This window comes from Nycticebus coucang, chromosome 7 (assembly GCF_027406575.1).
Source record: "Nycticebus coucang isolate mNycCou1 chromosome 7, mNycCou1.pri, whole genome shotgun sequence".
Taxonomy (NCBI): Eukaryota; Metazoa; Chordata; class Mammalia; order Primates; family Lorisidae; genus Nycticebus; species Nycticebus coucang.
Window position 1 is genome coordinate 15,698,919 of NC_069786.1, and position 27,890 is coordinate 15,726,808.

The window sequence follows — 27,890 nt, forward strand, 5'->3', positions numbered from 1 at the left end:
TCAAAATTCTGTCTGACTTTACAAAGAACTTTTTGCTATTTATTGGATAGTGTGTGGTTTAATTAGAAAAAATATGAACAGATACTTTTTAATGTTTAACATTTACATTTGTTTTAAATAGGGAATATGTACATTGTTAAAAATGTGTAAAAAAAAACCCACAAGGATCTTTTAAACAGACACAGGGGCTGGCAGGCTCGAACCCAGCCCGGGCCTGCTAAACAACAATGACAAGTACAACAACAAAAAAAATAGCTGGGTGTTGTGGCAGACACCTGTAGTCCCAGCTACCTGGGAGGCTGAGGGAAGAGAATCGCTTAAGCCCAAGAGTATGAGGTTGCTGTGAGCTGTGACACCACAACATTAGACCGAGGGCGAGGTAATGAGACTGTCTCAAAAAAAAAAAAAAAAAGTGTAATGTAAGTTTTCTTCTACCCTCTTCTCCATTCTCTCACATCCCATTCCCAGTGGCAACCACTGGTTTTAGTTTATTTTTATTTATTTTTTTATTTTTTATTTATTTATTTTTTTTGTAGAGACAGAGTCTCACTGTACCGCCCTCGGGTAGAGTGCTGTGGCGTCACACGGCTCACAGCAACCTCTAACTCTCGGGCTTACGCGATTCTCTTGCCTCAGCCTCCCGAGCAGCCAGGACTACAGGCGCCCGCCACAACGCCTGGCTATTTTTTTGTTGCAGTTTGGCTGGGGCTGGGCTTGAACCCGCCACCCTTGGCATATGGGGCCTGCGCCCTACTCACTGAGCCACAGGCGCCGCCCTTTATGTTTTAATTGTATTTGTTTGTTTGTTTATTTAGAGACAGGGTCTCATTTTGTTACCAGGGCATGAAGGCAGTGGCATATTTGTAGCTCACTGCAACCTCTGACTCCTGGGCTCTAGTGATCTTCCTGCCTCAACTGCCCAAGTAGTTGGGACTACAGGCGCATGCCATCACACCTGGCTAAGTTTTCTATTGTTGCATTTTTCCATTTTTTGCTCTTGTTCAGTCTGGTCTCTAACTCCTGACCTCAAGTGATCCTCCTGGTTCAGCCTCCCAAAGTGCTATTACAGGAGTGAGCCCCTGAGCCTGGCTTTGTTTTTAGTTTCTTATATTCTATATATATACAAGCCATTACATGTATGTAAAGGCTGCAGTATTGTTCAGTTATTACTATCACTATTATTTCTATTATATAAATAGTACATTTTCTTTCTTTTTTTTTTCCAGTTTTTGGCCAGGACTGGGTTTGAACCCGCCATCTCTGGCATGTGGGGCCAGCGCCCTACCCCTTTGCGCCACAGGCACCGCCCTATTTTACAAAACACAGTATTAACATTTTGGTGTATTTCCTTTCATACTTTTTCTAAGCATACTTTTATTTTATAAACAAAAGTGGCACCATAAACATGCTGTTTTCTAGTATGCGATTTTTTTTTTTTTTTTTGCAGTTGTTGGCTGGAGCTGGGTTTGAACCCGCCACGTCGGCATATGGGGCCAGTGCCCTACTCCTTTGAGCCCCAGACGCTGTCTACTTTTCTTTCTTTCTTTTTTTTTTTACCAAAATGATTATAGATATCTTTATAGGCCAGGGAGAACAGATTTATACTGTCTTTCTGAGTAACTACATGGTATGCTGTTGTTTGGATATACTATAATGTATTTCCTAGTTTTCTACTTTTGAACACTTATTATAAACAGCTGTAATGAATAATTAGATATATACATTTTAGCATACTTGACAACTTTCTTAGATACATTCTTAGATGAAAAACTGTAATTAGTGGGTGATGCCTGTGGCTCAGTGAGTAGGGCACCGGCCCCATATACCGGAGGTGACAGGTTCAAATCCAGCCTCAGCCAAAAAAAAAAACAAAACTGTAAAAACTGTAATCACTAGTTAATAGATATTGCCAAACTGTCCTGGATAGTAATGAATTTTTATTCTTAGCAGTGTATTAAAGTATGTATTGGATTATATTCAGTTACATTCTTGCATGATCTTTTTGTTTAAATGTAGGACTGTGAGTGATGGTTAGCTCTTTTGATGATTTAAAGAAAACCATGATAATGTTGAAGATGAAAAAATCAATGTTGAAATAGTATTGAGGCACTTGTAACTCAGTTTGGAAACTGAGCATCTCTATTCTGTACAGTTCAGTATATGCTAACATAGGTAAGGTACTTAGAGGTCTCTTTTTGTATGTTTCCTTTGGATTTTTTCATAATCCATAAAACACTAATGTAAAACATCATTTAGTAACAGAAGTGTCCAGTTATAGCATATCTAAGAAATGCAGCAAATTTTCCATAGCTATTAGGGGTAAGCTTAGTAAAGTATAGATTTAAAATATATGTGCTTGACACATGGTTGAATGGGAGTGGGTAGGAAATAGAACATGAAGGTCTTTGTCGTTGTGAGTAGGAAATAGAATATTTCAGTGGTCTCAGCTGATGTTTCAGATTATTTTTCCCGGCTGGGTCACTTATATTGCATTGAAAGCATTTGAGGTAAACACGATAGGATCTGATTTGTCAATGAATAAATGGATCTGTAAAGCCCTCATTTTAGTTCTCTGCAAGCTTGCCCACACAGGGCTCCTTATCATTGAAGCCTCTGGGACTCTGCAGGTTTCACTAGTCCATCCTCAATGTGAATCTTCCCAGAGCAAGGACTGGAAGAAAGGGAATTGGGCTTGGAGGGTGAGGGACAATAAGTGAAGCCTGCTTTTCATGCCTGGGCACACCTAAGATGGAGCTTTGCCCATTGGTGCCCTTATATTTGTTTCACTGTTGTAGTCTCTCTTTTTTCCCTTTTTAATAAGGAGTAGTCAGAAATTAGAGTCTTGCAGGAAAGCATCTTGATACACTGTGTTGAGTGGATTATATACTTGTCTTTCTCTCCCCAGAGAGGGCAGTGCCTGGCGGATTGTCTGAACACGAGGTATTCAGTGAACTTAGGAAACTTGGACCAAAAGCCTGTCCACATCATGTATGTCTTCTCACCTTGTTTTCTTTTCTTTTCTTCTCTTTTCTTTTCCTCTCCTTTCCTTTTCCTTTCTTTTCTCAACTTTTTATTTTGAAATAATGTTGGATTCACAAGAAGTTGTGGAAATTGTTGAGTGTTCATGTTTACCATTCACTCACTATCACCCAGTGGTTACACATATTGCTTGTTGCTGTTCTTTTCCTGTTGGACTCCTCTTTCTTTTCCTTACATTATCCTTTTTCCTTTTCTCTTATTTCCTATTCTTGGTCATGCCTTTGGTTTACTACAGGCATCTGTGGGAAATACTGAACCTCTGAACTAAATTTTCGCTTGATTACTGTCCTGAGGCTACTTATCAGAATACCTGTGGTTCTTGCTCTTCATTTATTTTCTGTTGGATGACTTGCTTATTATGTGGTACTGAACCAGGTTCTAGTTGTTCCTCTATGTTCAAAGTCTTCTGCTCTTATTTTGAGAACATTAAGCATGGTGGATATAACCTTTCCTTGTAGGTCTTTTCCCTAAATTATAGATATGCCCAGTGTCTAAAGTACTAAGAGACCTGTGTGTACATATTGTTGGGGCAAAGAAGCAGCTATGATTTGGTGGAAATAGCCCTGGATTTGGAGTTAGAAACCCAGGTTCAAATCCTGGTTCAGTTTTATACTTGCTGTGTGATCCTGGAAGTCGTTTTGCTTCTGAATCTTTTCTGTAAAATAGGTATGATAATAACAGTCTTACAGAGGTTTTGTAGGGGGATAGAAAAAGTGACATTTTTATGTTCACTTAATAAATTTGGAAAGTGCTGTTTGAAACATGAAGTAGCCATGCTTATTTTATTGGTGGAATGAAAGACAAATTTTAAATTATTGGTGTATTAGTTCTTTATAGCTTGACAATTTTATTCAGTAACAGAGTAAAGCCTCTCTTGTTTTTATATCCTCAACCTTACACCTTCTGTGTTCACATTAAATACCCAGTACTTTATAGAGTTTTTTTTTTTCAACTGGATATAGCCCAGCTCCCTTGGGAAATTTGGGATGGCCATGTCATCTGTCATGCTATCAAATGACATATCAGATATTCTCTTTTCTTACTCACCTAAGTCTGGGGATTTTCCCATTTCAGGAACCTCTTAGAAAATCTCTCAAGCTAACATATATCCTTCTTTCTGTTCAGCTTTTTAACAGGTTTCATTGCTAGAAACCCAACTCTTCATGTGGTGCTAGAAATTGATATATTTATTTTTAAAGGGGAGACTTTATTTTAATTCATACTGCACAGAATAGGTTGTATAGAAAGTGGGGGATAGGCTGGGAGTAGTGGCTCACACCTGTAATCCTAGCACTGGGGGAGGCTCAGGTGGGTGGATTGCTTGAGCTCACGGGTTCAAGACCAGCCTGAGATAGAGCAAGAAACCCATCTCTACTAAAAATAGAAAAAATCAGCCAGACATTGTGGCAGGGGCCTGTAGTCCCAGCTACTTGGGAGGCTGAGGCAAGAGGATCACTTGAACCCAAAAGTTTCAGATTGCTATAAGCATGACATTACGGTATTATCCTCAAACAAAAAACAAAACAAAACGAAAAAAAAGAAAATGGAGGATAAAATGAAAAATTTAAGATTTATGTAACTGACACATTTTGTTTCTTAAATCAGATCTAGATGCAGATAAACTTAAATCATTAAGGGACCAGTATCTATAGACCACCCCATCTAATAATAGCAGAATACACTTTGTTCTCAAGTATATGTGAAAAACTCTTTAAGATAGACCATATATTATGTCATAAAATAAGTCTCAGTACAGTTTTTTTTCTTTCTTTTGAGACAGTGTCACTTTTGCCCTTGGCAGAGTGCTATGGCATCACAACTCACAGCAAACTCATACTCCTAGGCTTAAGTGATTCTCTTGCCTCGGGCTCCCAAGTAGCTGGGACTATAGCCACCTGTCACAATGCCTGGCTATTTTTAGAGATGAGGTCTCGCTCTGACTCAGGCTGGTCTCGAACTCATGAACTCAGGCAATCTACCTACCTTGGCCTCCCAGAGTGCTAGAATTACAGGCATGAGTCACTATACCCGGCCCCAAAGCCTCAATACATTTGAAGGATGAAAATCATACTAGATTTGTTCCCTGACCATAATGGAATGAAATTAGATAGAAATAATAGAAGAATATTTGGGAAAATCACAGATATGTGGAAATTAAACTATCCACTTCTGAGTCACCAGTGATTCAAAGAGGAAATCACAAGGAAAATTTGAAAATATTTTAAGAGAAATGAAAACAAAATCCAACATGGAATGATGGTGATGGTTACACAACATAGTGAATTAATTGTATAGTTAAAAATGGTTAAAATGGTAAATCTTATGTTTTACCACAATTAAAAAACAAACAAACCCCTGCAACTCATTGTTCAGCAATAAGTGTTTTTTGAGGGCCTTCTATACACCATGCAAAAAATAATATACTGTAAGTTCAGGAATGTAGCAAAAGCAGTACTCAGGGAAATATATGACTGTAAATGCCTGTATTAAAAAAGAAGATGACAAATCAATAACCTAACCTCTCACCTTAAGAGACTAATAAGAGAAGAACACACTAAATCAGTGGTTCTCGACCTTCCTAATGCCGTGGCCCTTTAATACAGTTCCTTTGGGTCGCAACCCATGGGTTGAAAACTGCTGCACTAAATCCAAAGCAAGCAGAAGGAAGAACTTAATAAAGACTAGATTAGAAATAAATAAAATAGAAAAAAATTAGGAAATCAAGCAGACCAAAATTGGTTCTTTGCAAAGATCAACAAAGTTGATAAACCTTGAGCTAGACCAGGGGTCCTCAAACTATGGCCCGTGGGCCACATGAGGCGGTTTAATTGTATTTGTTCCCATTTTGTTTTTTTATTTCAAAATAAGATATGTACAGTGCGCATAGGAATTTGTTCATATATATTTTTTTTAAACTATTGTCTGGCCCTCCAGCGGTCTGAGGGACAGTGAACAGGCCCCCTGTTTGAAAAGTTTGAGGACCCCCTGAATGAGTGACCAAGAGAACAAAAGGCCCATGATTTAGATAATAAAATCAAGAGTAAAAGAAGGGTTATCAGGGCTGGGTACAGTGGCTCATGCCTGTAATTCTAGCACTCTGGGAGACCCAGGTGGGAGGATCACCTGAGCCCAGGAGTTTGAGACCAGCCTGTGCAAAGAGTGAGACCCCTGTCTCTATCAAAAATAGAAAAATTAGCTGGGCATTATGGTGGGAACCTATAGTTCCAACTACTTGGGAGGGTGAGGCAAGTGGATTGCTTAAACCCAGGAGTTTGAGGTTGTTGTGAGCTAGGCTGATGCAATGACATTCCAGCCTGGGCAACAGAGTAAGACTCTGTCTCAATTTAGAAGAAAATAACGATATTCCATATCTTACATGAGAAAAAAAAAAGACTAAGGGAATACTAGGAACTATATTGCCTACAAGTTTGATAACATGTGAAATATGTGCCTTCCTAAAAAGACGCACTGAAATTGACTCAAGAAGAAATAGAAAATAGACCAATGACAAGTGAAGAGATTGGAGTAATAGTCAAAGAGCCTGTCACAAAAAAAGTCCAGGCCCAGATGACTTTACATTTTGTGATTTTACCAGATGTTTAAGGAAGAATCAACACAGATTCTTCGTACGTTCATTCCAAATAAAGATGAGAAGGGATCACTTCCCAGCTTATTCTGTGAGGATGTTATTAACCTGATACCAAAACTAGACAAAGACATTACAAGAAAAGAAAACCGTGGAGCTGTATCCTTTTGACTGTGGATATAAAAATCTTCGACAAAATACCTGCAAACTGAGTTCAGCAATGTATCAGAAGGCTTATACACTATGACCAAGTAGGAATTATCCCAGGAATACAAGGTTAGCTTAATTAATGTATAAAAATCAATGTAATAGGCCATATTCATAGAATAAAGATGAAACCCCCTGACCATCTCCATAGATGTAGGAAAAGCATTTTTTTTTTTTTTTTTTGTAGAGACAGAGTCTCACTGTACCGCCCTCGGTAGAGTGCCGTGGCCTCACACGGCTCACAGCAACCTCTTAACTCTTGGGCTTACGCGATTCTCTTGCCTCAGCCTCCCGAGCAGAGGAAAAGCATTTTGAAAAAAAAAAAAAAAAAACTAACACCCTTTCGTGATAAAAACATTCAGCAAATCAGACACAGAAGAGACTATCTGTAAAAACACACAGCTCACATCATACTTAATGGTGAAAGATGGAATGCTGTCCTCCAGACACCAGGAGATAGGCAAGGATATTCTTTTTCGTTACTTCCGTTAAACATTGTATTGGAGGTTCTAGCCAGGGCACTTAGGCAAGAGAAAGAAAAGGCATTCAGATTGGAGAGGAAGAAGTAAAACAGATCTCTATTCGCAGTTGATATGATCTTGTATTAGAATATCATAAGGAATCCACTATAAAAGTATAGCAAGGTTACCTATTCAATGCCATTCCTATCAAAATACCAACATCGTACTTTCAAGATTTGGAAAAAATGATTCTGCGTTTTGTATGGAACCGGAAAAAACCCCGTATAGCTAAGGCAGTTCTCTGTAACAAAAATAAAGCTGGGGGCATCAGCATACCAGATTTTAGTCTGTACTACAAAGCCATAGTGCTCAAGACAGCATGGTACTGGCACAAAAACAGAGACATAGACCCTTGGAATCGAATTGAACACCAAGAAATGAAACTAACATCTTACAACCACCTAATCTTTGATAAACCAAACAAGAACATGCCTTGGGGGAAAGACTCCCTATTCAATAAATGGTGTTGGGAGAACTGGATGTCTACATGTAAAAGACTGAAACTGGACCCACACCTTTCCCCACTCACAAAAATTGATTCAAGATGGATAAAGGACTTAAATTTAAGGCATGAAACAATAAAAATCTTCAAAGAAAGCATAGGAAAGACACTGGAAGATATTGGCCTGGGGAAAGACTTCATGAAGAAGACTGCCATGGCAATTGCAACAACAAAAAAAATAAACAAATGGGACTTCATTAAACTGAAAAGCTTCTGTTCAGCTAAGGAGACAATAACCAAAGCAAAGAGACAACCTACACAATGGGAAAGGATATTTGCATATTTTCAATCAGACAAAAGCTTGATAACTAGGATCTATAGAGAACTCAAATTAATCCACGTGAAAAAGGCCAACAATCCCATATATCAATGGGCAAGAGACATGAATAGAACTTTCTCTAAAGACGACAGACGAATGGCTAACAAACACATGAAAAAATGTTCATCATCTCTATATATTAGAGAAATGCAAATCAAAACAACCCTGAGATATCATCTAACCCCAGTGAGAACAGCCCACATCACAAAATCTCAAAACTACAGATGCTGGCGTGGATGTGGAGAGAAGGGAACACTTTTACACTGCTGGTGGGACTGCAAACTAGTACAACCTTTCTGGAAGGAAGTATGGAGAAACCTCAAAGCACTCAAGCTAGACCTCCCATTTGATCCTGCAATCCCATTACTGGGCATCTACCCAGAAGGAAAAAAATCCTTTTATCATAAGGACACTTGTACTAGACTGTTTATTGCAGCTCAATTTACAATCGCCAAAATGCGGAAACAGCCTAAATGCCCACCAACCCAGGAATGGATTAACAAGCTGTGGTATATGTATACCATGGAATACTATTCAGCCATTAAAAAAAAATGGATACTTTACATCCTTCGTATTCACCTGGATGGAAGTGGAAGACATTATTCTTAGTAAAGCATCACAAGAATGGAGAAGCATGAATCCTATGTACTCAATTTTGATATGAAGACAATTAATGACAATTATGGTTATGGGGGGGAAGCAGAAAGAGGGAAGGAGGGAGGGGGGTGGGGCCTTGGGGTGTGTCACACTTTATGGGGGCAAGACATGATTGCAAGAGGGACTTTACCTAACAATTGCAATCAGTGTAACCTGGCTTATTGTACCCTCAATGAATCCCCAACAATAAAAAAAAAAAAAAAAAGTCAGTTCCCAAAAAAAAAAAAAAAAAAAAAAGTATAGCAAGGTTGCAGGATACAGGAACAAAATCGGTTTTGTTCCTATAAACTTTGCAGTGAATAATTTAAAAATAAATGAAACAAAGAAATGAAACTAAGAAAATTCACACTAGCATTACAAAGAATAAAATATTTAGTAATAATGTTAACAGAAGAAGTATAAAACTTATGTTCTAAATTCTGAAACATTATTGAAAGAAATTAAAGGTCTAAATAAATGGAAGGACATCTTATGTTAGGGATGAAGACTTAATATTGGTGTGATATTAAGATGTTAGTGCTATCCCTATCAAAGTTGGTCTGCTGATTCAACAGAATTCCTATTAAAATCTCAGCTGTCTATTATGCATTTGGTAAGCTGATCTTAAAATTCATAAAGAAATGAAGGAGGACATCCAGCTTCTGACTGGATGTCAGCAACCAAAGAGAATTAAATATGGATGACATAGAGAAAGGAAGATTTTTGTTCAGAAGTCTGCCCAGTGCCACACTGTGGAAAAGGGAGGCAAGCACAAGACTGGGCCAAATCTCCATGGTCTCTTTGGGCAGAAGACGGGTCAGGCTGATGGCTTCTCTTACACAGACGCCAATAAGAACAAAGGCATAACCTGGGGAGAGGATACATGGTGAAGTATTTGGAGAATCCCAAGAAGTACATCCCTGGAACAAAAATGATCTTCGTGAGTTTTAAGAAGGAGGGAGAAAGGGCAGACTTGATAGCTTATTGTAAAAAAGCTACTAAGGACTAATAGGGCGGTGCCTGTGGCTCAGTGAGTAGGGTGTTGGCCCCATATACCAAGGGCGATGGGTTCAAACTTGGCTCCTGCCAAACTGCAACAAAAAAAATAGCTGGGCGTTGTGGCAGGCGCCTGTAGTCCCAGCTACTCGGGAGGCTGAGGCAAGAGAATTGCCTAAACCCAAGAGCTGGAGGTTGCTGTGAGCTCTGACGCTATGGCACTCTACCAAGGGGGACAAAGTGAGACTCTGTCACTTAAAAAAAAAAAAAAAGGAGTAATACTTGGCCATTCCTTTGTTACAAAGCATAAGTCTTCACAACTTTTTTTTTTAATGTGTACTGTAATTTGATTGGTCTCATACACCAGAATTCAGATCATGAATGAGTGACAGAATATTTTTGTTGGACAGTTTCTAATTTAAATAAGACTGTCATGTGATTAAATGAATATGATTGGTTTTTTGGATTTTGATAGTGATTCCAGTTTGTTAAATGCTATTGTTGTTTTCCCCTTCTAAGGATATGGTTGGGCGGCACCCATAGCTCCGTGGGTAGGGCACTGGCCACATACATCGTGGCTGGTGGGTTCAAGCCTGGCCTGGGCCAGCTCAAACAACAATGACAACTGCAACAAAAAAAATAGCTGGGTGTGTGGCGGGCACCAGTAGTCCCAGCTACTTGGGAGGCTGAGGCAAGAAAATCGCTTAAGCCCAAGAGTTTGAGGTTGCTGTGAGCTGTGACGCCACTGCACTCTACCCAGGTGACAGCTTGAGACTGTCTAAAAAGAAAAAATGGTTGGATTGAATTACTGATGTTCTCCTTTTCACAAAGAGTAAATTGCCATCTCAAAACTCATTGAAAATTGGTTTTATGTTAAGATTTATGTAACTGGTTATGTGAATATATTTAAATACTAGGGAAATCCCTTTACTGTCTCAGAACCAAGCAAGACTTACTGATGTTTTAATTGCTGTTCATTAGTCTGTTAAATGTAAGGGCTGAAGATAAGGTAGCAAGGTTTATTTTATGTGTTCGTCTTCCCTGTGCCAATCTAATTTCCTTGTATCTACTAATATGCTGCCTTTTTTAAAATTGAAAAGCATTTTAATGTGGTTTATGTGTAATGTCAGATAAAGAATTTGTAACACTTGTCATATTTTATAGATTATAAGGTCAAATGCTTTTAAAAGGGTGGCACCTGTGGCTCAGTGGGTAGGGCACAGGCTCCATATATTGAGGGTGGCGGGTTCAAAACCCGGCCCCAGCCAAACTGCAATAAAAAAATAACCGGGTGTTGTGGCGGGTGCCTGTAGTCCCAGCTACTCCGGAGGCTGAGGCAAGAGAATTGCCTAGCCCAGGAGTTGGAGGTTGTTGTGAGCTGTGTGACGCCACGGCAGTCTACCTAGGGGGACAAAGTGAGACTCTGTCTCTACAAAAACAATAACAACAAGTGCTTTTAAAAATCAGTGGCATAAGAAATTGTAAGTCAAACTTTTGAATTGTTCACTTCCTAAGTCAGACTAAGTTATAATTTAGGATTGTCTTTAAACAACTCTTCAAAACACAGAAAACTATGTGGAACATCTGTATATGTGTGATTGGTAATAGTGCTTTTACCAAGTCATTAGAAAGATTAAAATAGAAGTGATAGACACAAATTTTTTTTTGCAGTTTTTTTGTAGATCTTGGAAAAAAAAGTGAAGAGGACCCAGAAAATTGCCAAAATCATTTCAAAAAGGAAGAGCAAAGTTGGAGGACTTTCATGACTTACTCCAAAGCTGTAGTAATTGAGACAATCTGTTACTGGCATAAAGATAGACATAAAGATCAGAAGAATGGAATGAGGGTCCAGAAATAAACTCTTACATTTATGATCAATTGATTTTCTTTCTTTCTTTTTTTTTTTTTTTTGTAGAGACAGAGTCTCACTTTATGGCCCTCGGTAGAGTACCGTGGCCTCACACAACTCACAGCAACCTCCAACTCCTGGGCTTAAGGCGATTCTCTTGCCTCAGCCTCCCGAGTTGCTGGGACTACAGGCACCCGCCACAGTGCCTGGCTATTTTTTGGTTGCAGTTCAGCTGGGGCCGGGTTTGAACCCGCCACCCTCGGTATATGGGGCCGGCGCCCTACCCACTGAGCCATAGGCGCTGCCCGGTCAATTGATTTTCAGCAAGGGGAAAAGAGCAATTCAGTAAAGAAAGAATAGTCTTTTCAGCAAGTGGTAATGGGACAGGAAGATATCTGCGTGCAAAAGAAATGAATTTGTATCTTCATAAATTAACTCAGGGAATTGATCATAGACCTAAATATAAGATCTGAAACTATAAAACCTTTAAAAGGCAATATGGGTATTAAGTCTTCCTGCTCTTTTATCAGGCAGTGGTTTCTTTGTATTATGGTAAAAGTAGGCAGTGTTTTTTTCACTACTACAATACAAGCAATGTCTTTTGTATTAACCTGTTGAAACAGATTCTTCTTTGTTAAGTATCACAAGAATGGAAAAGCAAATATCCAATGTGCTCAATACTAGTATGAAGCCAGTAGATGAACTAATACACACCCACATAAGAGAAAAACTCAATTCAATTCAAGTTGGGGGGAGGGGGAAGGAGAGTATGGGAAGAGGGGAGGAGGGGATGATGGGCACAGTGTGAGGGTGCAGGACACAACTAGGACAGGGACTTTACCTAACAAACGCAAACACGGTAACCTAATCATTTGTACCCTCATATCAATCTGAAAAAAACAAAGCAACAAAAGAAAAAAAAGGCTGGGCACCTGTAGCTCAGCAGCTAGGGTGCCAGCCATATACACCAGAGCTGGCGGGTTTGTACCCAGCCCGGGCCTGTCAAACAACAATGACAACTACAGCCAAATAATAGCTGGGTGTTGTGGGAGGGTCCTGTAGTCCCAGCTACTTGGGAGGCTGAGGCAAGAGAATCACTTAAGCCCAAGAGTTTGAGGTTGCTGTGAGCTGTGACGCCATGGCACTCTACCAAGGGTGACATAGTGAGATTCTGTCTCAAAAAGAAAAAGAAAACAGAAATAGGTAAATTGATCTTCATTAAAATTTAAAACTTTGTTTCGGGCAGTGCCTGTGGCTCAGTGGATAGGGCACTGGCCTCATATACTGAGGGTGGCGGGTTAGAACCTGGCCCTGGCCAAACTGCAACAGCAACAACAAAAAATAGCTGGGTGTTGTGGCGGGTGCCTGTAGTCCCAGCTACTTGGGAGGCTGAGGCAAGAGAATTGCCTAAGCCCAGGAGTTGGAGGTTGCTGTGAGCTGTGACGCTACGGCACTCTACCGAGGGCAATAAGGTAATAAAAGTAAGACTCTTGTCTTAAAAAAAAAAACAAACAAACAAAAGAAAACTTTGTTTTAAATGCTACCATAAAAAAAATGAAAAGACATCCCAGAATTAGGGCAGATATTTACAAGTCACAAATGTGATGGAGGACTTTGATCTGAAATATAAAAAAACTCTTATAGTCAACAATAGAGAGACATGTAACTCAGTTAAAAAAAGAGCAAGGAGTTTGAGTACATATTTCTCTAAAGAAGTCCCAATGGCCTATATGTCAGTGAAGATAAGTTCAATATTTTTATTCATTAAGGAAATGCAAATCCAAACCACAATGAAATACTACTCTGATTATGGGCAATTTCTTACATGTCCGGAAGTAGAGAGAGTGTAACAAGCCTCCCATCCCCATCACAGAGCTGCAGCGGTTCTCAGTGCATGTTCATCTTGGTCCATCTGTGAGGGAGCTTCCAGGAGTAGAAAAATAAAAGTAAAAGCAGTTTGTAGCCAATATTATAGACCTGCTACTGGAGAATAACAAAACTGTGTCCTACTTTTACAGTCACATTAAGAAAAAAGAAATAAAATGTCTGAGAGGATTTAAAATGTTATATTAAAATAACTATGAAGGCAAATACTAACCATTATGAATATCTTATCTGACACCTTTATAGTATTTTCCCCTATTATTTACTGATACCATATGTATTGTAATGCAGAGTTGCCTTTTTTGTTTGGTTTTATAGTATTTGTCTTGATCTTCTATAGTTTTTCATAATATATTTTGTGGAAGTAACTGATCTGCCAGTTCCATCTTAGGAATTTAAGATTTTCTTCTTGTTTACTTTAAAACATTCCAAAATACTGAAAGGCAGGTTTTCCTCCATTATAAAAGGGTAGTACCCAAGTTTTGAATAACACTTTTCTCTTTGTAATTATGAAAGCAATATGTATTTATTGTAGAAAAAAATTAGAAAATACAAGAAAGCACAAAGATTAAGGAATCTGTAATCCTATCAGCAAAAATCAACCAATTAATGATTTTTTTTTGTTCATGTGACCTGTCTTTTTAATGGAATATAGTGACCCTGAACCTTTTATTCATTTTGGGGCATTTACATTATGGTTGTATTTTGTCACAGTTATATTTTAGTTAATGGTTGTGCACACTGGATTGAGTCACTGAGAGAAGAGAGTTAGTGCAACTGATTTTTTTTCCTATTGCAGAATATACTTGTGATCACTTGAGTAATTCCAGCTTTCAATGATCTTTCCAAGGTAAATAATTGTATAACCATCCACTTTCCTGATTCTGTAGTTCAGAGAGGACTTGTACAGAGTACCTGCAAGGCCTAAGCACTGTTGACTTTTGGTGTTAGAAATTGACTGTTGGGTTTTGTCTCTGACTAGTCTTTTTGCTCTATGCTTGAGTGGCTGTTTCCAGACTTTTTGATAATTATTTCCAGACCTTTTAATGTCTAGAATTACAAAGCTGTATGTAAGTAGAATTTCTCATAATTTGTTTATTAAAAAAGAAAATCAACCCAAGGGGCGGCACCTGTGGCTCAAAGGGGTAGGGCGCCGGCCCCGTATGCCGGAGGTGGTGGGTTCAAACCCAGCTCTGGCCAAAAACTGTAAAAAAAAAAAAAAAAAAAACCAACCCAAGAATTTAAAATATATTTGCATTTTAAAAATTCATAACATTAATATATTCATAATGCACATATGTAAGCTTGAAATGTAAGGTGGACATACAGTTTGTGTGCAATTTAAAATAGTTTAACATAGTAAATTGCACATGAACTTTATGGACATGAATATTCATGAATTTGAATATTCTCAGTATTAGAAATACGAATAAGTATACTTTCTCAGTGTAGCTAATGCTTGGTGTATGTATGGAATAATTCTCAGACATCCTTTTAGTAACTCTTCCCCTGTGGGAGAGGTTCAGGAGTGTTTGCAGGTTGGGACTGCTTGTTTTCTTCTGAACAAGCCACAGTCTCTTGTGTTTGTGTTTGTGCTTTGTCCATATGTATTTGAACATTCCTTTTACCTGTAAAGTTTTCTGCCTTCTTCCTTACCTCCACAGAAATGGAACTCAACTCACAACTGCCAGTGAACGCTTTGTTTTTTGATTTTCAGCTCAGGCAAATATCATTCATTGGACAAATCTTTCTAGAGACATGGTTATAAGCGTTAGGTAAATAAAATAAATAAAGTCCCCATCTTCTTGAGGCTGACAGTCCTGTGGGAAAATCATACAGTAAAAAAGGTAAACAAATGACAGAATTTGCAGCTTGTTTTAAATTCTTGGAAAGGAACAGCATGCAGTGATAAGGGAGCCCCATAAAGTGGTCTGCATGAGCCCTCTGAGGTAGTGACATTTAAGCTGAAGGCTAATGTAGATGTGAGGGGAGTATTTCAGTTAGGAGGAAGTGGTAGAGTTTGGAACCAAAAGGAGGCCAGTGCATGTGACTGGAGCTCAGAGGTATTGGGCCTGGAGATACAAATTTGGGAGTTGTCAGTTTATAGGCAGTTTTTAAAGTCAGAAGATACGATGCTGATCATTTTGGAGTGAGGAAACCGAGAAGACAAGAGGCACAAGACTGAGCCACCACAGTTAGAGCTCTGGAGGAGGGGAGAGAGATGGTGGAAGCTACTTGAGTACATGCAGCCAGAGAAGTAGCATTTTCATAGAAGTGGGGAATTTGTCAAAACGGAAGAGGTGCTCAACTTTGGAATGCTGCTGAGAGGTAGGGTTAGATCAGCACAGAAAAGTCTTCCTTGGATTTGCCAAAGTGTCAGTAATTGGTGATCCCAAGAAGGGGAAGTGTTTGGGGGAAGCCAGATCAAAAGGTCTGTGGAGTGAACAGGAAGTGCGTCAGTGTAGACAAGTGCTGGCTGGTGTAGACAGGTGCTTAACGGAGCTTCATTGTTAATGGTGTCATTGATGAAAGGCATGTGAGCTCAAGAGAGGGTCTTTGTAAGATGGGTAATTTAGAGGACATTTATAAGCTGCTGGGAATGAACTAGGAGAGAGGGAGAGATTGCCGATGCCCAGGAACAGACAGCTGGAAGGCTAAAGCTCTGAGGAAGGAGAAAGGAGGGTTGTTGTTCATGTGAGTGCTGAAGCTGCTAAGGAAAAAGAGGATTTGGGGAGGGATCCAGGAAGGCTGGAGTGGGAGCCTGCAGTGCCTGAGGAGGACTTGCTGCTGATTAGTGAACGCAGGGGCTGGAGAGCTGGTGCTGTGTCTGCATGGTGGCAGATGCGGCACCCCATCCTTGTAATTCCCAGTGGAAGCATTGCTAGGTTCCCTCAGGCAGAGTTGTACTTCCCTTCTGCCGCCTCCTGCACCTGCTTTAAGACTTCCTCCTTCTGTTGCGACTGTTTGCATTTATCTCTTCTTCCTGGCAGTGACTTCCTTGAAGGCCTTGACCAGGTCTTTTATTCTGTGATTTTTAGTAGTTGGCATAGTATGATAGTACCTGTCACACATAGGAAAGAGTAAATGCTGTTCACTGAGTGAATGTATGGGCCATAAAGTGAGTGGGATTGTGGGAGGGAGAAGAAAGAAGCAAAGGATGGAAGGAACAGATGGAGCAAGAGCAGAGTTAACTGCAGGCAGGGGCGTGGCGGAGTGGCTTTCTTTCAGATCATACTGTAATTGTTACAAAAATCATTGTAATGCAGAAACGGTTGTTTTATTGATAGAAACATGCTACATTTGACTTAGTGTGACTAAATTATACTAATTTCTACATATTTTTCAGGGACATTTTCAGTGTGGTACTGGTAATTTAAATTACACATTTCGATACTTTGGTATGGAATACTGTTTTGTTAAAGTTTCCTGAGCACTTGATTTATGATTTGACTTCATGTTTTTTACTTCTCTATTTCTTATGGCCCACATGCTGTAGCTATTTAACATTTTCACTAGTAAGTGCCCGTGCTTTGGACTTTTGATGAGGCTGTAGTACAGTGATTTTCAACTGGTGTGCCATGGAAATTTTTAAAGATTACTAATTAAATTATTTTTAAAAGAAGTTCAAAGCACAGTAAGTATTTATATTTTTTTACTCTTTGTTTTTTGATCAACATAATTTAAGTGTGCTGTGAGATAAAAATGGTTGAAAAACTGTTCTAGTTCCTCCTTCTCCATTTCTCCCTCCTCCTCTTTCAACTCCTCCTCCTCTGCTCCTCCAATTTTCCCTCCCCCCTCCTTTGTAACTTTTTCAACTCTTCTTCCTCCTTCTCCAACTCTTCTAAATACTCTTCCTTTTCTTTTTCTTGCTTATTTTCTAAGTTTTCTACACTTTAAAATATAAACTTTTTGGCCAGGCATGGTGGCTCATACCTGTAATCCTAGCACTCTGGGAGGCCAAGGCAGGAGGATTGCTTGAGCCTCAGGAGTTTGAGACTAGCCTGAGCAACAGTAAGAACCTGTCTTTACTAAAAAAATAGGAAAATTAGCTGGGTGTTGTGGTGGTATCAGCTGTGTAGTCCCAGCTGCTCAGGAGGCTGAGGCAGGAGGATCACTTGAACTCAGGAGTTTGAGGTTGCTTTGAGCTAGGCTGATGCCATGGCTGCCTGTAGCCTGGAGTAACAGAGTGAGACTCTGTCTCATAAAAACCCAAAACAACCCCCCAACTTTTTTTTATTGTTGGGGATTCATTGAGGGTACAATAAAGCAGGTTACACTGATTGCATTTGATAGGTAAAGTCCCTCTTGCAATCATGTCTTGCCCCCAAAAGGTGTGGCACACACCAAGGCCCCACACCCCTCCCTCCTTCCCTCTCTCCGTTCTTCCTTTCCCCACCCCTCCCCCCTCCTTTCTCTCTCTGCTCTTCCCTTCCCCCACCCCCCACCGTGACCTTAATTGTCAACCCCCCAACTTTTTATAAAACTCTTGATATTTGAAGTTTTGCCTGTATTTTTCTTTGTTTTGATTTCTCTTTTTATGATTTAATATTGCAAATGCTTAGAAAACACATCTACTTACTTCGTTAGATAGCTAAAAATGTTTCTGAAAGGATACGTAGGAACTAGTGACATTATTTTCTTCTAAGGAGGGAAACTGGGTGGCTAGAGGTCAGGGGTGGGAGGGAGGCATTGCACTTTTGTACCTTTGTCTATTAGGAACCTATGTGATTAATATTCTCTGAATACCTTAGAAAATAGAGGTGGAAAGACTCAAAAGCATGGGTACAGAAAACCAGTTTAGTAATTTTAAGAAAGAACAGTTACCTTTTTTTAGTTAAGAGAAAGAAAAAAGAGAGAATCCAGTCTGCTTTATGCCTCATGGCTCCCAGTCTCTTTCATTTTTTTCAGTTTCATTCATATGCGTTTAGACCTATTTTTGAGTGTGTTAAGCCTTTATTGCATAATTACCTTCAAGAAGCATATGCTCATTTGTTAGAAATCTTATGTAATTCCAATTGAGAGGGGGTTCTTAAGTACTTCAGAAATCTCAGTAGAGAGATTGGCATGAATGGGATCTCTCCCAGGGTTTTCTTAAGGAGTGGAGCCCTTGTTCTCTTGCCTGTTGCTTCTTAGCTAAGCATGAAGTCTGACCTCCTTTCCCTGTCATAACAGAACTAGGCCAGACTTCTAATAATAAGGGTCCAAAGGTGGAGAAAGGAAACTCATTGGCCATGCAGCCTTGGAAAATTACTTACCCTTACTTTACCACCGTTTCCTTATCTATGAAGCAGTGATGTTAATGCCTTCCTTATAGAGTTGGTTGAAGAATTAGAGGGAGGTGGTATGTGTAAATCACCTAGCGCAGAACCTGACACCTTGTAGTTGCTTAAAAATGGTATTTTTTTTCATTATCATTGGTTAGTGTCTATTGATTTTAGACCACTTGAAAGAGTAAAAGCTAGGAGAGTCTTTGCACTGAGTTTGAAAGATAGTTGTTTAGGGGAAGTAGGACTGAATCAGTTATCTATTGCTATGTAACAAACCATCACAAACGTAGTGGCTTAAATAAAACAACGAAATGAAATGTTATTTCCCATAATTCTGGGGTTTGGCTGGGTGGTATTCTGCTTGGTTCCTTACAGTTACTTGTGCAGCTGCAGTAAGATGGTGGAACGGCCAGGTGGTCCCAGATGGTGTCATTTACAGTTCCGGCAGTAGCTGCTGGCTGTCGGTCAGATTGTGTCGATTCTCCTGCGCCTGTCCAGTCGGCTACACCAGCTTCCTTTCAGCACGGCTGTCCCAGCACAGGGTTCTGAGAAGGCAAACTCTAGTTTTGGCATATCAAGTCTCTGTTTGTTTTTGTAGTGCTGATTTCCCACTGGCCAAAATTCTTCACAGGGTCTAGCCTAGAGTTACTGTGGAAGGAGAGGACTTAGACGTGCTGCTTTGGTAGGGGAGGAGTAGTAAAGAATTTGTGGCCATTTTTAATCTACCACAGCCTGATGTTTGTTCTGGTTCTTGGACTACTATTAAACCTAGAAAGAAGAGATTCTGTTTGTTTCTTCAGTTTTTCTCTATCATTGTTACCTTCTTAGTCCAACACAAGAGCTGATTAAGGAAGTAGAGAAGAGGCGTTATGTTTGGACTAGAAATCAGAAGGAAGGGTAATACCTGCTTTTATGTATTTGTAAATCTTTTTTTTGAAGGAGGGACTCGTTCTGGGCATGGAAATGACTGGAAAGCAGATGTTTAAGGAAGGATTGCTCTCTGAGATTGTAAGTCCTGTTGAATGCTGTCTTTCCCTCACCGCCCACGTTTTTAGAAGCAGTAAGGCGGAAGATGGGGAATCATATGTTGGGCCTTTGGAGGAATGTTTTCCTCATTGAATGAATTGACTTATGTGATTCCTGTTGGTATCAAAAGTCTGTAACAGTGGGTCTGGGAGCTAAGCAAGATTTGTTCTGGTTCTTGGACTAGTATTAAACCCAGAAGGAAGAGATTCTGTTTGTTGCTTCAGCTTTTCTGTATCATTGTTACCTTCTTTAGTCCAACGCAAGAACGGATTAAGGAACTAGAGTAGTGGTGATGGTGAAATCTAGGGAGGTGATGCCACTTGGTCCCATGTGGGTTTCTTTTACACTTCTCTAATGTCCATACCCTAGTCTCAGGCCCATGGGGCCCATGAGAGACTATTTACTCTTCAGGGGTACATCTTCAGCCATCCTCCTCATCCCTCCCAGGGTCATTAATGGTTTTCTGCCCCCTGTGGTGGGCCCTAGAGCCTGATTGTGGAACCAGTGGAGCTGCAGGCCCATGTGCGGGTTAAAGGACATTGGTGGGATGCAGGGGGCGAGGGCTGTGCAGCCTCTCACCTGGGAGAACCTGGTCCTGAGGGCTGCCGTGCAGAAGCCTGGGTGCTGTCTGGCAGGCCGCAGGCAAGAAGGCAGGTGACACTGCATCGGGCCTGCCTGCTGCTGTCCAGTACCAGGCTCATCTCTTGCTCACCTTCAGTCGGCCACCTCTTTGACTCTGCTTAGCTCTTGGCCCTGAAAATCTGTCACCTTTACTTAGAGCCTGGGCAGTTTTGAACCGCTGGTGACCAGTCTGACCCTTCATGATCCCAACGTTTTGGTCCCCAGTAAAGACAATGAAGCCCTGCGTGATGTTGCTGAGGATGCAGGGACTTAGTTCTGGGTTTCCTCTTACTTTTTCTGTGCATGTAAACATGAGATACCTCTCTGCAAGATAAAACCTGTCATACACCCACCAGAAAGACTCTGATTTTATAACTCAGAGCATTGTTCTTTTTATGTTGAGATCAGGCATGGGATGGGGCCATGGTAGAAAGGGAGGGAATTGCTGTGTTTAGACTGGAAGAGTTACCTAGAATTTTAAATTTTACTTGATTTATAAAAGACAGATTGACCTGCCAGAACCTTTGAAAGTGGGAACTTAGTACTGGTGTGAAGAGCACTTCTGTTGGTAAATAGTGTTAGGAAGTGCTGCATCTTGAAGGTGGGTTTCTTGTGGATCTTCTTGATTTAGCATGGGAGTATTTGAGTAATGCTTTTAGGAGAGAAGAAATTGAAGTAAATAAATATGTACCACTGCTCTAGCAGCAATAGAATAGCTAGACAGCTTATACAATTTGTGTGGTTAAAGCAATTTTGGTGTATTTCCCAAATCTTGTCTTTTGCCTTACCCAAACATGATTTTGGGATCTCTTCATTTTATAACAATACTCTGGGGCCAAGTGTTGCTATTGCCAACTGAGCATACTCTATCAATAATTGATCAGAATGTGAGACTGTCTCCTTTTATCTCTCTCGTTTCTTTGTTGGGGGATTTTCCCCAGGGGCTACTGCTCACTCCATTATAAAGCTGCTAAACAAGACGTGTGGCATAGGTGCTGCACTCGACTTTGGTCAGTGATGTTTCTGTGGGGCCTGCCCCACTTCTGGTACTTGGTTTTTTAGAAGACTGAGTGAGGTAGTAAGCTGCAGTACTTATTCAGACAGAGTGGTGGTAGATTTTTGGTGGGAAGCAGAATTTAAGCTACAAATAAATATGCTAGATAAAGCAGAAGATTGCTTTCCTGAATGGTGCATGTACAAGCTGGGAAATTGTGAAAAACATCAACCCACCAACTGTTTAGCTCATTGGCTCTTCTCTCTGGGCTTCGATGTTCTTCCTGATAAAAATAATAATTATGTTATTCTGATATGGTTGCCAAACGTTCATGCTTCTCACTCCACTTGTGATTATAAATGATTCTGCAGCATGAATTGCTTTGTCTTTGATTTAATGTTTCTTAACATTGGAGTGTTATTTTATCTGTGCTGATTTGTTTTTCTCTTACTTTTCAGAATGGACTGCTGAATTATGAAGTATTTCAGACCCAATAGTAGAATATCACCCTGCCACTTACTCCTTTATCTCCTACTAGTTATTTAAATTGGACTTTTAATATCCTACCAGCTGCTCTTCAGACACACATGGTGCATTGTTGCCATTCCCCGGATTGCATCTTTGAAACACAGGCTCTTAGTAACCTTCAGCGAACAAAGAGGCAAACTGTTGGGTATATCTACTGGGAGGAAGTCATCCTGACTGCCCTCTAGCTTTTGCTGGATCTGGATTTGAATTCCACCATGGAGCCTCGCATGGAGTCCTGCCTGGCTCAAGTGTTGCAGAAGGATGTGGGGAAACGACTGCAGGTTGGCCAAGAACTTATAGACTATTTCTCAGATAAACAGAAGTCTGCTGACCTTGAGCATGACCAGACCATGTTAGATAAACTTGTGGATGGACTTGCTACCTCTTGGGTGAACTCTAGCAATTACAAGGTAAGCTGTGCTTTAGAAGGCATTCTTGTAGTGGCTGGATTGCCTTGGTGAATCAAAATTGCTCCTTTAAAAAAAACCTTTGTAAGCATTCAGCATGATTCCTTGGCTTCCAATAAGACACTCACTTCAGGTTGTGGCTTTTGGACATTTCATTCTAGAGCAACTAATTTTCTTTTTTGAGGGGAGCAGGGGTGGGAGGAAGAAATCTTTTTGCACTTTGAGAGGTCAAGTGGACAGATATGGAGAATCTTCTATGTTGGGAAGTTTATAAGTATTTGCAACCTTGACGTAAGTATATTTTGTGTCTTGCAGTAAATAGGTCATGAGACCTTGGTGAATAGCCCTTCATGAGTGAATAACAGATGTCTTCACTGATTTTTTTTTTTGGGAGATCAAAGTGGTAGTAGGAAGTAGAACATTTAACCTTCAAGTCACTTTTGTGAAGCTGTCCCAGAAATAGTATGAATTGTCAAGGATGCTTGTGTGACCCATATGTAATGGCCTCAGTCCTAGAGGATCCTTCAGATTCTTTTTTTTCTTGTAGAGACAGAGTCTCACTCTATGGCCCTCGGTAGAGTGCCGTGGCCTCACACAGCTCACGGCAACCTCCAACTCCTGGGCTTAAGTGATTCTCTTGCCTCAGCCTCCCGAGCAGCTAGGACCACAGGCGCCCGCCACAACGCCCGGTCATTTTTTAGTTGCAGTTTGGCCGGGGCCAGGTTTGAACCCGCCACCCTCGGTATATGGGGCCGGCACCCCACTGACTGAGCCACAGGCGCCGCCCGGATCCTTCAGATTCTAAAGATCAAGGATTTTCATGTGCCTTTGGCTGGGAGTATGGGTTGGGGGTAGAGGCTGGACCATGTGGCCCAAATGAATTCTGAAAGTTGACTTTTTAATTAATTAATTGATTATTTTGAGGTAAGGTCTTGTTTTGTTTGTTTGGGCTAGAGTGCAGTGCCATCATCAGAGCTCACTGCAACCTCAACTCCTGGGTTCAAGCAATCCTCTAGCCTTAGCCTCCCAAATGACTGAGAATATAGCTACATACTACCATGCCTGGCTAATTTTTCTATTTTTCGTAGAGATGGAATCTCATTGTGTTTCCCAGGCTGGTCTTGAATTCCTGGACCCAAGTGATTTTCCTACCTCAGCCTCCCAAAATGCTGGTATTACAAGTGTGAGCCAATGGGCCTGGCCAAGGTTGACCATTTTACCTTTCAATGAATAAAAGCTAGTCTGGATTTGAAGTGCTGAAGAGGTCGCGTTACTCTCCCTGTCTTCGTCCTTCCTCCCTGTCCCTTGTCCTCTCTTTTAGTTTACTGAGAGGGTGGCCTCTTTGGATCAGGCTGAGATAGAAGGAAGAGTGGAAAGTTTGCATGATGGCTAATAGGTGCTATAGACATTGCAGATGGGGCTTACGGAAACAGAATCTTTTGTGCTTTTTTCACTGACTCAGTCTTTTGAGATTGGTTTGGACTTAGAAACTGACACTGACAAGATCTCTTTGTTGGCTCTATTATATATAGACTATTTTTAAAATATATTATTCAGTCTCATCTAAGAACAATCAGGCTTTATACTTGCTAAGGGTGTTACCTAGGGCGCTAATATCTTAAAACTGGATACAGAGTTTATCCTCCCTGTCTTTAAAAGCTGAGCTAAAATTCTCTTTCATTCATCTATTTATTCATTAATTGCGTCTTACGTGGTTGGCATTGGTTCTGGATGATGGGAGTGTTGAAGAGACAAAAGGTCATAGAGTCTACTCATCACATTATTGAGGGCCATAAAATCAGCTTATCTGTATTTCAGTCACTTCTATGTGCACATTAGGATGCTTCTGGCAGAGTAATGGGAAACTGACTCTACTGACCTAAAGTTACCCTAAGATAATTTAGTATCTCAAGTAATTTAAGTCCAGTAGTAGTTAAAGCAGTGTCCAGGGAAGGAGAATATCTTCTTTTGTGTCTTACTTGGGAGGAACCTTTTCCAGAAGTTCCCCAGCAGAATTTTCTTACATCATATTGGCCAGATGGTTTTGTATGTCCATCCCAGCACCACTGGAAAATGGATTGGTATCCATGATTGCTTTTGACTGTCTTGCTTAACCTACTGGTCTTAAAAGGGGATCCAGCCTCTTCTGAATGAAGCATGTGGTCATGTTAAGAAGGAAGAATAAGGTTGGGCGCAGTGACTCTTGCCTGTAATCCTAGCACTCTGGGAGGCCAAGGTGGGTGGATTGCCTAAGCTTACAGGTTCGAGACCAGCCTGAGCCCAGAGTGAGATCTTTCTCTAAAAATAGCTGGGCATTATGGTGGGCACCTGTAATCCCAGCTACTTGGGAGGCTTAGGCAAGAGAATTGCTTGAGCCCAAGAGTTTGAGGTTGCTGTGAGCTATGACGCCATGGCATTTTACTGAGGGTGACAAAGTGAGACTCTGTCTCAAAAAAAAAAAATGAAGGAAAAGTATGTGAACCATTACTATATTCCTGTTGGGGATAGTACTGGGGTAACATGGATGTTAAATTAGTAATCTGTAGAGTCAACTATACTGGGTGAGCTTTTATAACCTCTCCAAGCCCAGATTTCCTATCTAGAATGTCTAGAGAATCAATTTATTATGAGCATTAAGTGAGAAAGTGTGTATGAAGTTATCACACCCCTGCCACATAGTAAGCACTAAGACATTTGTTGTTGTTATCAATGCATGGATCCCTGTGTTCAAGGAGCTCATAGTCTATGGGGAGGAAACTGGTAAATAAACAAATGGTTACAATACAGTACAGTGTGCATTAATAGCAACATACAGAATTCTGTAGGAAGACAGAAGATGAAAATGGTCACACTGCCTGGAGGAATTTAGAGTATTGAAGATAGGGTAGATTTTTCAGAATAGCATTTGCAGGTTACAAAAGAGTGAACTTTTAAGACTTGACCTTTTGTAAAGTAATTCCTAAGCAAAGACAGCTTAGTGTGATTCAGGAAAGTCAGGAATATCGAGTTTACTGCCAACTAGCTTATAACCATGGACAATTTAGTTAACCTATTTGTGCAATGCAGATGTTAAACTAGTTAATTGTGTGGGAGTCCTCAAGCTCTAACATCTTATATGACTTAATACAAATGGTTTTACAGTCAAGGGCCATGTGATATAGTTCTAATCTTATTAGACAACGCTGAGCAGTGCCAGGGATGGTGCTTTTACTAAGTGTGCTGACAGCCTACCTTGTTCCCAGCTGGCCTTTAGAGTCTGAAACATAATAGGTGCTCCAGTAAATGCTGATTCCATGAGTGAACTCAGAGGAACATTGAGAGACTGCTCAGCAGGTATTGCTGGTTGCTTTACTGAAATCTGGAGATTTATCTGTTAGGCCCTCCCCCCCTTTCTTCTAATCATAGATCAAGATTTCTCATTCAGAGCCTGAGGTATACTTTAGGCTTTATTTGACATTTTTTTATATAGTCAGGATCGAAGGGATTAGTTTTATATTAAATGAAACTTTGAAACTTGGCTTCTTAAATTTTTAAATTAAGGGCTAAATGATAATTAGAGGAGAAAGGAGAATTAATTTTGGCCTTCCAAAACAGTAATACTTGTGTGTTGGCATTAGTTTTCTTAACAGAGGACATTGATAAATCCTAGTTACCTTATTTTAAGAAATATTTGGCTAGACATTGAACAGCTTCCCATTTGAGTATTTCTTAGCATAATAGACAAATTTGTTATGTGGCATTAATTGCAGTTGAGTGGCTGCTGTCTATTGCTTGCTTTGTGTCAGGTGTATTTCCTTTATCTCAGTCTGTGTAATACCCCTGCAAGGTAGATAACAGAGTCCTTACAGTGCGCACCATTTTACCTTCCTAAAATCTGAAAAATTCTTATTCCAGAACACATCGGTTTTGGATAAGTGATTGTGTACTTAATTTTGTGGAAATAATGGTAGCTCATGTATGGTGCATTTACTGTTTACCAAAAATTGTCCTAAATATGTGTACATTTTAACTTAGAGTTAGAAGTTGTATACCTTGGGAAGTAGATATTGTTATTCTCATGTTACAGTTGAGAAGACTAATGCTCAAAAAACCAGTAACTGAGGCCTAGAAATATGAGATAATTTCTACTAGTGATTATGGAACTGGATTTAAATATAGGTTTCTTTGATTTCTTAGCTGGTGCTCTTTTCGTAAGAATAGAGGTCAGTAAATTTTTCTTACAGGCCAGAGAATAAATGTTCTAGGCTTTATGGGCCATATTTACTTATAAATATATAACCTGGGCCATTGTATTCCAAAAGCAGCCTCAGGCAATATGTAAATAAATGGGCCTGGTTGTATTCCAGTAAAACTTGATGTACAGAAACAGGCTGAAGGCTTTAGGCCCTTGGACCACAGTTTGTTCGCCCCCTACTAGAACACTGAGTACCCACTAAGGTGCCACTTAGGTAAATACTTTTTTCCCACTGGTGGGAACCATTAGTGATTAATCTGGGAGAAGAATAGTAAGGTTTATAATTTCTTTCTTTCTTTTTTTTTTTTTTTAGAGACATTAGAGTCTCACTTTATTGCCCTTGGTAAAGTCCCGTGGCGTCACAGCAACCTCAAACCCTTGAGCTCAAGGGTTTCTCTTGCCTCAGCCTCCCAAGTAGGTGGGACTACAGGCACTGCCGCAACACTCGGCTATGTTTTGTTGCAGTTTGGCCAGGGCCGGGTTCGAACCCGCCACCCTTGGTATATGGGGCTGGCGCCCTACCCACTGAGTCACAGGCGCCATCCGAGGTTTATAATTTTTATAATTGGGGAATGGAGAAGAGCCTCAGTTTGGATTAAACAGAACTTGTATCGTTTTAGGATCACCTTATATGATTCAGAAAAAAAATTTTTTTAAGTTCTCACTCAGACTCATTGAGATCAGTTTTTTTATGTTTTCTTAAGTATCAATAAGTATTTATTCATTGTACTTTCCCAGGGAATGTAGAAGAGAGGGAAAAGAGTCAGCATGCGTGCTACAAAATGATTAGAAAATGGGAAAGGAAATACCCAGTACAGCATAATCAATCATCAAATTAACCTACCCCTGGATAGGGTCACCAAAGCCCAAGGAGGCTTAGTCTCCTGCAGTTCAGGAATGAAGTGAAGGTATTAGGAAAATAACGGACAAGTACAGGCTTTCCTACTCTCCCTCCCTATAAATTCAAGATTTCACACAAAGCTTTGGTTTCTAGCAGTAAATATGAGGTTATTTTCATCTGTTTCCTATTAAACAATCTCATGGCCACTTTGACATAAGTTTCTGGCACCTGTGTAAAAGTTCCTGCGTGACTTAGATATACATTTATAGTCTCTCCCTTGTTCTCCTGCCCCCACTTTTCTACATGGAAGGCCCCCCCTTGCTTCTCTTTTCTTTAGTATTACAGACTAAATAGGTTTGATCCATCCAAAATACAGCTGTGTATGGCATGAATCACTCTGAAGAAATGGTCTTGACTTAGGAGATTGGGACCG

At 40.2% G+C, this 27,890-nt stretch overlaps 1 protein-coding gene across 36 annotated transcripts in view; it reads left to right on the forward strand.

Annotated features, from left to right (window-relative positions):
• CLASP1 (cytoplasmic linker associated protein 1) overlaps window positions 1-27,890 on the forward strand; it is a 307,493-nt gene that overhangs the window by 26,682 nt on the left and 252,921 nt on the right. For 35 of the 36 annotated variants that reach the window (XM_053596856.1, XM_053596855.1, XM_053596870.1 and 32 more), the window contains exon 2: window positions 21,906-22,385. In XM_053596856.1, coding sequence (XP_053452831.1) covers window positions 22,191-22,385 — 195 coding nt within the window. In that variant the 5' untranslated portion in view covers window positions 21,906-22,190. Of the gene's footprint in view, window positions 1-2,905; window positions 2,989-21,905; window positions 22,386-27,890 lie in introns of all 36 variants that reach the window. The other variant, XM_053596857.1, reaches the window with a different exon arrangement.